The sequence below is a fragment of the Cygnus olor genome, chromosome 13 (genome assembly GCF_009769625.2).
Source record: "Cygnus olor isolate bCygOlo1 chromosome 13, bCygOlo1.pri.v2, whole genome shotgun sequence".
Classification (NCBI taxonomy): Eukaryota; Metazoa; Chordata; class Aves; order Anseriformes; family Anatidae; genus Cygnus; species Cygnus olor.
The window spans coordinates 1,856,379-1,866,883 of NC_049181.1; the positions used below are offsets into that span (position 1 = coordinate 1,856,379).

Below are 10,505 nucleotides of genomic sequence, written 5' to 3' on the forward strand. Positions count from 1 at the left end.
GCTGCCGCCGCTTTGAAGCGGGGCCGTGGAAACATCCCGAGGGTCATGCCAGAGCGGGCCGGGCTGGGGCGGATTTTCTGTCTTTAAAAAACAAACAAGAAATAACCCGACGGCGGGGGGGGGGGGGGGGGGGGGGGGGGGGGGGGCGGCAGCGTGAGCGGCCGGGCCGGGGGGGGCCGGGAGAGCCGAGGCGCGGCCGTCCCTCGCCCCTCTCATTCCGCGCCCCCCCCCCCCTTCATTTTTTTTGTGCTGGTTCTGGTTAAACGTTATTTGCACTTTTGTTGGAAAAGTGGCCCCTAGTGTGCAATTATGTCAAATTTCTTTGAGTTTTACAATTTAATGGAGAACAGTAACTCTTTTATTGATCCTAGACGGGGCCGGCTCCTCTTCCCCCGCTCTTCCCCTCCGCCGCCCGCTTTCCCCTCCCTCCCTCCCCCTCCCCCGCCCCAGCCCCACGAAATGCCACTCCGGCTTTCTCCTGCTCCCACCACTTTCCAAAACAAACAGCGGGAGCCGCAGCCGCCTCTTGCCTCGCTCGGATGCGGGAGGACCCCGCCGCGCCCGCTGCCCCCCGACGGCACGGGCCGGGGCCCCGCATGGAGCGGCCGCCGGGAGCCCCGCCGCCCCGCTGAGCCCCGCGGCGGCCCGGGGGGGGGACCCCGGCCCGGGGGAGGGGGGCATGGCGCTGAGCTCCCGGGCTCACGCCTTCTCGGTGGAAGCCCTGGTGGGGCGCTCGGCCAAGAGGAAGGTGCCCGACGGGCGAGACGACGAGGCCGGGGCCGGCTGCAGGCAGAGCCGCAGAGCCCCGGAGCCGGGTTGGTAGCGGCGGAGCCGTCGGGGGGCCGGGGGGGGGGGGGGGGGCCGCCGGGGGGGGGGGGGGCAGGCTCGGCAGCCGCCCCGGCGCCCCCTCCGCTTTGTGTTCCCCCCGCAGAGAAGCGGCCCAAGGCCGGCGCCGAGAGCCGGGAGGCGAGGGACGAGGTGCAGGTGGAGCTGCAGGGCTCCGAGCTCTGGAGGAGGTTCCACGAGATCGGCACCGAGATGATCATCACCAAGGCCGGCAGGTAGCGGCGGGCCCCCCCCCGCCCCAGCAGCTCCGCGGGCCTCCCCCCCACCCCTCCGCTTCGCCTTCCTTGGCGCTTTCCCCCTTTTATCTTTGCCGCTTTCGTTCGGTATTTTTCGTTCGATACTTTTCGTTCTACGTGTTTTATTTTTTTTTTTTTTACCCCCCTCCGGTCCTCGTTTAATTTTTCAACCCCTTGTCGCCGTTTAAAACGGCCGCTCCCCGGGTGTCCCCCCCGCCCCCGCTGACGGCCTCCCCGTGCCCGCAGGAGGATGTTCCCGTCGGTCAGGGTGAAGGTGAAGGGGCTGCAGCCGCTGCAGCAGTACTACATCGCCATCGACGTGGTGCCCGTGGACTCCAAGCGCTACAGGTACGGGCGGGCACCGACGGGGCGGGCACGGGGGGGGGGCTCTGCGGGGCCTGACGGCGGCCCGGCGGCCCAGGTACGTCTACCACAGCTCGCAGTGGATGGTGGCGGGGAACACGGACCACTCGTGCATCACGCCGCGGCTCTACATCCACCCCGACTCGCCCTGCTCGGGGGAGACGTGGATGAGGCAGATCGTCAGCTTCGACCGGGTGAAGCTGACCAACAACGAGCTGGACGACAAGGGGCACGTAGGTGCGGGGCAGGGCGCGGCGGCCTCATCCTGCCGGGGCCGTCGGGGCTGAGCGCGCCCTCCCTGCCGCACAGATCATCCTGCAGTCCATGCACAAGTACAAGCCCCGCGTGCACGTTATCGCCCAGGACTCCCGCTTCGACTTGGCGCAGATCCAGTCGCTGCCGGCCGAGGGGGTGCACACCTTCTCCTTCCAGGAGACCGAGTTCACCACGGTGACGGCCTACCAGAACCAGCAGGTACCGGCGGCCGCCCCGACGGGCGCGGCGGACGGGCCCGGTCCCCCCCCCCCCCCCCCCCCGACGCCCCAGCGAACGGCCCCTCTCGTTCCCCTTCCCCCGCAGATCACGAAGCTGAAGATCGACAGAAACCCCTTCGCCAAAGGCTTTCGGGACCCCGGCAGGAACAGGTAACGGCCGCCGCCCGCCTCCCCCCCCCCCCCCCCCGACCCGTCGCGGTCCCGGCCCCGCCGCGGCGCTCAGCCCCGTGTCGCCCGCAGGGGAGTTCTGGACGGGCTCCTGGAGCCCTACCCGTGGCGGCCCCCGCTCGCCCTGGACTTCAAGGCTTTCGGCGCCGACAGCCACGGTGAGTCCCGGGGCTCCCGACGGCCCCCGACGGCCGCAGGCTCCGGGCGATGCTCGGGGAGCGCCCGTGGGAAGGGGACGCGGGGCAGGGGGGGACAAAAAGGGGGACGGGGGGACACGGGCAGTCTCTTTTTTTTATTTTTTTTTCCCCGAAAAACGCGCTTCCCGCAGGAGGGAAAGTGGCCGCCCTCTTCGGTGCCGCACTCCCGCAGCCCCTTAACGCGGGGCGAGGAGGGGAAAGTCGGGCACTGAGCACAAACTGCCCCGGCTGGCACCCGCAGGGGGCTCCTACAGCCCCCTCTGAGCCCCCGGCGGCCTTCGGAGGTGTTCCTGTAAAGTGGTTTTTGATAACGCCGAAGGAAAAACCAACAGAGCTTTTGCACCCCGGAGCGCTCCGGTTTGGGGTTAAAGTTGCCACTTTTACTCTCCTTTATGTTACCAGCTCTTCAAATTTGTATTGGTGCACGCCGAATCATTCCGGTCTCTGCAGGAAAATGCTGCAAAAACCACAGCAAAATAATCATGCTGTACGGGCATAAAAATGCAGAGACATAAAAAATCGGGCTCTGGAGAAATTAAGAGGTTTACCAGATTGTAAAGAGAGCTACTTTTTTTTTTTTTTTTTTTTTTTTTTTTTTAATAGAAAAAAAATTTCTAGAGCAAAAAGCTCCTTTTGAACCTACTGGGCAGGCTGTGGTACCAGGGAGAGGAGCTGATGGACGGGTTGCAGTGAGGAATGAGAAAACCAGCACAGCTTTTGCAGTTATTATCATACAGATGCTAAAATATTAGGGCTTCCTGGGATTTCTTTTTTTGCTAATCGTAACATAATTGTATGTAACGTATTTTTCCTAAGGGTCAGTTTTCTGGAATGATGTAAATAGAACAAAATTCCCATCCACTAGTAAAAAAACTGCATTTCTGGAAAAAAAAAAAAAAAGGGAAAAAAAAAGAGAAAAGAAATTAAAAAAAAGCTGAAGTAGAAATCCTGAATCCCTAAAGCCAGAAGACAAATTTAAAGGAAGCATGAATGGTATACTGAAGAAAAAATTGGCAACAAATTTGGGATTTTTAAGCCTCGTAGAAATGGCAGTAAGGGCCAGCTATTTGAGCTGCTCTGTGCTTTCCACCATTATCCCCAGTCCCAAACTGGTACTGGAGGCTGTGTGATGTTACAGCTTGGGATACCTTGAAGTCAGTACTGCCTAGAGCAAGAATGCATGCTCTAGCTATCTGCACAAGGACTCATTTACTGTCTCGTGCTCACAAATATTGGCTTCATTGCACCCTTTTACGTGTCTGAAAGCCCACAAATCCTGGCAGGCCATCGGGATGTGCGCACCAGGAGGAGCCCAGCTCCCTGCGTCCTCTCCCACCGATGTCAGTCCGCAAGCAGCCACTGACATCAGTGGTGAAGGGGCGAGACACTAAAATAAAGCATTCCAGGGCTGTTGCGAAGAGGTGCTGCCAGTGCTTACCCGACCTGGGGGATCCTCTGCGAGCTGGGAGCTTGCAAAATTAATTTGCACCGAGTCTACAATCTGTGTTTTGTTGGTGTTTTTTTTTTTTGCTGTTGTTGGTGGGCATTTATTTTTTTTTTGGTTAGATTTTATGCTAGCTGACTTTGGTAAGAAACGAAAAGAAGTGGGGGGAAAAAGCCTCTAAAAGAGCGTGGTGATGAACGTGAAGCTGCCGCTCCGGGTGCTGCTCGGAGGCGCGGTGCCCAACAGTGGTGTTACACACACGAGCAGCCTCGAGAGCGCTCGCACGTGTGAAGTAAGCCGGTGTCGCTTTTCGACCAAATTATGAAAGTGTCCATTGATTCATTTTGGAGAAGAGAATGTCAGAATGACATGTGCGTTTAAGGCTCCGGCAGACACCTAGAGGAGTCGAGTGTGTGTTTCAAATTGCATGGGAAGCCAAGCAAAATTAGTCAATTCCTGTGAGCAGGAAGGTACAAAAAATTCTCCATCAGGCTGAATACATTTTTTTGTTCTTATATACATGGGGGAAAAGCTGCCTGTAATTTGCACGAAAAATAGGGAACTGAAAATGGCAACGGTGTGCGTATAACAGGAGAAGGTTATCAGTTGTACAGCGAGGTGCGGACCCAGCAGATATCTGTTGGCGTGGAACTGAACCTCATCATTATCCCAGTCAAATTAATGGCGTTGGACAGGTCTGAATATTTCTTAGACAAGCACCGAGTAACAGCAACGTGGAACTTATGGAGAGGTCTTCCCATTTTCCGGGAGCTGACTTTTGGGGCTGCTTTGCATTGGGATGGAGCACAGCAGCAGGGAGATGCGGTGGGAGCAGGAGTCCACCGAGGGCTCCGTGTTTGCGGCCATCACTGTGGGTGATTTCTGTTCCTGTTTTCAGGTGGGAGCTCCAGCTCTTCTCCAGTGACCTCCAGCGGTGGGACGCCCTCTCCTCTCAACCCCCTGCTTTCCCCGTCGTGCTCCCCTCCTGCCTTCCATCTGTCAGCGACCAACATCGGCGTGCCGTGCCCTGAGACCTACCTGCACAGCCTCAGCCTGCCCCTCTACTACAAGATCTGCCCCGCGAGCTTCCTGAGGCAGCAGTCCCTCATCTTCCCAAGCCATGAGAAACTGGGAGGCGCCAGCCCGCCGGCCTTGCCCCACTTCATGGTGGATATGCCAAAACTCTCTGCCCTCGGCGTAACAAGCCTGAAAAATGGTAAATCTGAAGACTTAAACGGGCAGTGCCTTCAAGTACCCGGTTCTGCTAGTCAAATGCTGTATGGATTACATGCATCTGGAAACATTTTCCCATCAAGTCCCATTGCTCGGGAAGCACTTAATTGTTCTTTACATCCTCCATATGGCTTGTACGGTTATAACTTCTCTGTGCCATCTAGACTGATGAATGCAGCAAGCCATTTCAAAGTGAGTGACAGCATTCCAGCTTCTTTTAGAGATGGCAGATGTAATCACTCCAACTGGCACTCGGCAATTAACCATTGCCTTTAGTGGGATTTTGTAATATCTCTAAGCATTGGCGTGTAAAGCAAGCCTGTTCTTCAGCCATACCCAGGGGCTTGCTAATTTCCGAGTACGAAATACCGCATGGGGCAGGAGTGCTCTGTCTAGGCGGTTCATTTTTGGTGGGCAAATGTGTCGTATTGCCGGGAGTGCAGAGGATCTGGGAGCGAGGATTTGCGATGATCCGCAGCAAGGTGATACCTGTTGGTGGTATTTATGTCATGGTTGTAGGTTAAGAGCGAGCTGTACAGTCACCTTTTTCAAATTTGCACTCTGAAGCGGGAACGTAGCCGTATACACTTCCACAAGTATGTTTTCCTGAAACTATCTAGCTTTCTTTTAGTTAGCTCAAAGCCCTGTGAGCTCATCCCGCTGGAGATTTTCCACTAAACCCAGAGGGGCTGTCTGAGGCCTCGAGGTGCCGTGCGTGGCCAGGAGCTCGGGCGTGCTCTGCCGCTGCCTTGAGTCCTGAATAACCACGTGGAAATGCCTCGATGCTCCAGGGCCGGGGTGACTCGGCTCTCAGAGCAGGAACGTGAAGCCAAGGCCCTGCTGCCAAGGTGAAGGAGGACGGGGAAAAGTGACCAGGGGCTGTGGCACAGAGCCCGGAGCCCCTCTGCTGTGTGCTGCCGGGAGCAAGGCACCGGGTCGGATCCACACCGGGGGGCTTGGCTCAGAGACCTCGGCAGGGAAAAACGCCTCCTGAAACTGCTGGAGAACGTGGGTCGTTTCTGGAGGGCTGCAGCTCGACAAGCCCTGAAGCACGAGACTGGAAATCCCTTCCAAAAGTCCTGTTTGTTTTATTATAACCTGTGGATATTCTTGTTATTCCTGTAAATAATCTCTAGTCCCAGGGGCGCAAAGTAACTCACAGTAAATCGGGGCACAGATTATATTTTTTGTTTGATCAGTGATCAGTCCATACCTGGAGCCAGCTTTATCACTCAATATGTGACAGAGATTGGAAAAAAGTGCTTGAGTGGGGCCTGCCATATTTTGGGATTAAGATAAAAGAATCCTGTATTTACAAACATAACACAGCAATATATAGGGATTAAATGTAGGTTTAAGAATCAAAACCGGTATCAGAGTCCTGGTTTTATTTTCATCCACGGCAGACATCAAATTAAGAACAGAACAAGTGGTTCAAATAAAAAAAAAAATTCACACTTTTACTTTCACGAGACTTTGCTAAAAATCAGCCAGCACTGCTTTCCCCAGCGTACTTAGAGCAGCCAGAGCCCCGGCTGATAGCAGTATGCAGCGGTAAGCCACGCCAGCCCTGCTAAACAGTCTGTGCAAACCTGCTTTCCCATGCTGTTCCTTAGCAGTTTATCTCACTGTTTTTATTAAAAGAAATGAAATGTTTTTTTCCTCTGGGAGTCCTTATTTCCAAGCCATCACTCACCACCGGTGGACGAGCCCACAGCGGAGGCTGGGACGGGTCCTGCGAAATGCGGGGCGATCCCCGGGGCTGGGTGCTCTGCTCGTGGTCGTGCTTTCTGGGAGGTTCTTCCTGATCAGTCACGGATTTGCGGGTGGATGCAGGGGGCAATGTCCAATTTTCCAAATAGCTGCAGTTGCGTAAAATATTCCAGAGCTGCTGGCCACGAGCTGCTGATCGAACGAACCAGTGTTTGTCTAGCCGAAGACTCGACCGATGATGGATAGCTATTTTCGGGACAGACAAACTTATAACAATAGCTGTTTGAATTCAGATCAGATAAATCCCATCTACTGCAGCTGAGCAAATTCCCACTCGGTGGAACCCACGGCGGCGCTGCTCAGGGCAGGTCCTGCAGGAGCCCGGGGACCCGGGGAGGCTTCGGGAGGCGGTGGCGATGCTCACAGTGGAAATTCATTCGCTGGATTTGTTCATACCATACCGTAATGGTTCTGCTTATGTGAGACAAACCTTGCCCAAAGTAGCCTGCATGGCACTTTCTAGTGGGGAACTTTCTAGCGGGGAAGTTGGGCATGTTGCCATCACCATCGGTATAATAAATCGCTATTTATTAAATGTGAAAGTGGGGAAATCGAGGTCAGCATTTCAGGTGAGGCCACGTGCCTGTAAATGCACGTGCGTTATGTGCTGCTTTGTGCTTCCTCCCTCTAATATGATTTGGAGAACTGTGACAATTGCAAAAGTTCTCGGTTGTCTGGACGTAGGGGGTGAATAAGAACATAAACCCAGTATTACTGTGCTATGCTTTTAATGGGAACAGGGAGAAAAGAAGCAAAGTTTTTTCGGAAAGACTGAACTTGCTCAACAACCTCAGCTATTAGCCACCTGACCTTTCCCAAGAGAAGCCTGAAGTTACTCACAAATTGCTGATCACATTTACAGCACTCGGCAAATGAAACTGGCAGCGCTAGAGGCGCCGCGTTTGTCCTCCGCGCTGGGACGTGGGATGGGCTTGGTGTTCAAATGGCAAGAGGCTGATCTAAAAAACACGGAGACAAAAAAAAAACAGCAATAAGTGTTTTTAATCAACAGGCGGTTTACTGTCCAGCCTCACCAAAATCTCATGGACTCACCGGAGAAGTTTAAAGTTGGCCAAACGCGCAGAGGGAGCGTTGGATGGAGCTGCACTGATAGAAGTGCCTTAGTTTACATTTGATCTTTTGAGGTTTGCTCTGTAATTAGATGATAATTTGTATCACAATTATGCAAAACAAACGAGGATTGGCTAGCAATGTAGACCAGAACAAATAAGCACACGGAACATTTGAAATGTATCCAGTATTAAAACTATTTACATGTGTGGCTCAGGCCACATTGGACATGTTGTTCCAATAAAGTTACAGAAAGGGAAAAGGCCAGTATCGGTTCCTACGAAAGTTTCAAATGTTCATGTTTACAAATTTGTATTGCACATTAATATGTAAACACACACTATAGGAAACAGATGACTGCAGTATTTGTGTCCTTTCTTCTTAGATCTGTGTGCACTGAACGCACAAAATGCGCAGCGACTCTGTAAAACGGGGATAACAAAGCTGAACGGGAGGTGCTGCGTCCGACCACGTCATTTTGAAATCACCAGCCCAGCAGCTACTTTGTCTGAAGTCCTTTTGCAGCAGACGAGAAAAAACACCTCCCTTGCAATCCGTACACAAGACCGTGACATGTTAGCCACCTTTTGCCACCCCACGATTTGTGATTTAGGGTGCAGGCCCCAGGCACCCTGTCCCGTACGTGACTGGGTCCGTGCAACTCGCAGCCTCCTGGCCCCGGAGGAGTTACAGCAGTGCCGGGCAGCCTGGATGCAGCCCTCAGAGCTGCTGGGAATGATCCTGGCTGCAAGGGTGCTCGCAGATGTTGGGCATTACGCTGCAAGCTGCTCACACTTGCTAGAGCTTCGCTTTCTCTGAGCTTGTGTAGTTTCTGAATTTTATGGTTATTTATAAATCCACTTCTCCTCTGTGTCCCTCCGGTGACATTCATGAGAAGAACCTACCGTCTGCTTCCTTACATCAAACGGTTTCCTTCCGCACGAAGCAGATTGCTTCTCCGAAAGCACCGAGCTTTGAGTTTATTGTGGCAATTAAGCAGAAGAAGTATTCCAGGTTTCGCGAGGGACCCTTTGAGCTTATAAATCAAATGACACAAACCAGAAAGTAAAATTCAAGACCTTTCTGGAGAGGAAAAAAACGACATTAAGGGAAAACCCCAGGTAAAAGTAATATTTGCTGCCTGAAGAGGCAGTTCCTGAACAAAGCCAGAGACAGGGGCAGGAGTTGGGGATGGTTTCTGCCTCTCTGAAGTCTGAAGATATATTGGATGCACTAAAGAGGTTTTCAGACATCTTCTGTTATCGTAAAACCTTCACTCCTTCAGATTTTGAGAGAGCACCTTTTTGGTGAAATCCACTTTTTCCTTCTTGGCGTTGGCTCCAGATCTCCTCTCGGAGCAGGGTCCCAGCTCCAACAATTTCCTCCGTGCGAGGCGGGCAGCTGGGAGCACTTAGCAGCTAATCAGCCCAATTCGGCTCACCTGCCTGAGCGGTCCCTGACAGGTCCATCTGCTTCCAGTCAGGCTGCAAACAAAACGGGGCCTCGGCTCCAAAGGGGAGGAAAGAGCAACGGAGCAGTGGGGTTGCTTGCGGCCGCCCATGCTGATGCTCAGCTGATGCTCTGGGGATGGTCGCTGCCCTACCCCTTCACCATGGACCTGTGACCTAAAGCCAGCAGAAATTCACTTTTTTATTTAGGTTTAGAAAGTTGTGCTTGCTGTTCTTGCACTCACCAGGAAGGTTTGAAATACTGTCAAAGGGACGTGACATCAAACATCAGAAGTGTTGCTGAGGGAGAGACCACGATACCTGTTAGGGTGGCTGGATGCTGCCCTGGCCGTATCCACCTCACCCCAAACGCTCAGCAGCTGGAACCATCATCTTCCATCATATGTTACTTTAAATACCTTGGAGGCCCTGCCCTTGACAGATGTTAAATGCGCTGCAGAAAAGGCCCCGCATATTTATGGCGGTTTGCTAAATTTGAGGGTGGGATTGTGTTTTGTGGGTGTTTTTGATAGCAGGACAAAAGGGAGCAATGCAGGTGGCTGGGCTGATTTATCCGCCACCGGCACCACAAACCCTCCATGCAGGCTTTGAAAAAAAAAAAAAAAGTATAAATCATTCATAAATACAAATAAAAAAAATTACCTTGTGAGGGAATGAAAAAATGCTCCCCTGTGAGCATTTCCCCAGGGCTTTACAGGCACAGGCACGAACCACGGGCACAAATGCCCCTGAACACCACACAGATTTTATTCAGGCTCACACAAACACCTTGATTTCCACAGTCTTCCAGTAAATCATTGCGTACACCCCTAGTAAAACCTTCGCAATCTTGAAGTGGATAACTAATGGTCTTATAAGTATTGACCACCAACCAATTTTATTCCATCAGGTAAAAACTGTCATGAATATTCAGCTGCCTGCTCCAGGACGTACAGGTACCGCCTAGCATTGCTCTCAGCATCCCTCTCCTCTGTGTACTGACAACACTTTTAGATTCAGAGCTTTACCAAATTCTTCCTTTATCTTCATTAAAAGTCTTAACCGTAAAATTAATTGAAGTTGATAAGCCATTTCCTGTATCGTATTTCTTCCAGCGTTATCAATATCGCTAATAAAAACATAGATTGAAACAGTATGTTGTAATGTCCAGGATATAAGCCAGGTTTTGCTGCAGCTCAGATAAATATGAATTTGGCCTTTGGCTTTCATAA

At 52.7% G+C, this 10,505-nt stretch overlaps 1 protein-coding gene across 1 annotated transcript; it reads left to right on the forward strand.

Moving 5' to 3' along the window:
* The first annotated feature begins 527 nt into the window (after positions 1-527).
* Positions 528-6,352, forward strand: TBX22 (T-box transcription factor 22). Its single transcript, XM_040572715.1, has 8 exons — positions 528-815; positions 932-1,061; positions 1,329-1,430; positions 1,504-1,678; positions 1,755-1,919; positions 2,025-2,089; positions 2,180-2,265; positions 4,647-6,352. Exons 1-8 carry the CDS (start codon positions 680-682, stop codon positions 5,255-5,257), a joined length of 1,470 nt encoding a protein of 489 aa, XP_040428649.1. The 5' UTR covers positions 528-679; the 3' UTR covers positions 5,258-6,352.
* Positions 6,353-10,505: the final 4,153 nt, after the last annotated feature.

Coding starts and splice junctions, on each gene's coding strand:
- TBX22 (XM_040572715.1), top strand. CDS start 680: ATGGCGCTGAGCTCCCGGGCTCACGCCTTCTCGGTGGAAGCCCTGGTG. Junction 1,920..2,024: donor CGGCCTACCAGAACCAGCAG/GTACCGGCGGCC, acceptor CTTCCCCCGCAG/ATCACGAAGCTGAAGATCGA. Junction 2,090..2,179: donor CGGGACCCCGGCAGGAACAG/GTAACGGCCGCC, acceptor TGTCGCCCGCAG/GGGAGTTCTGGACGGGCTCC.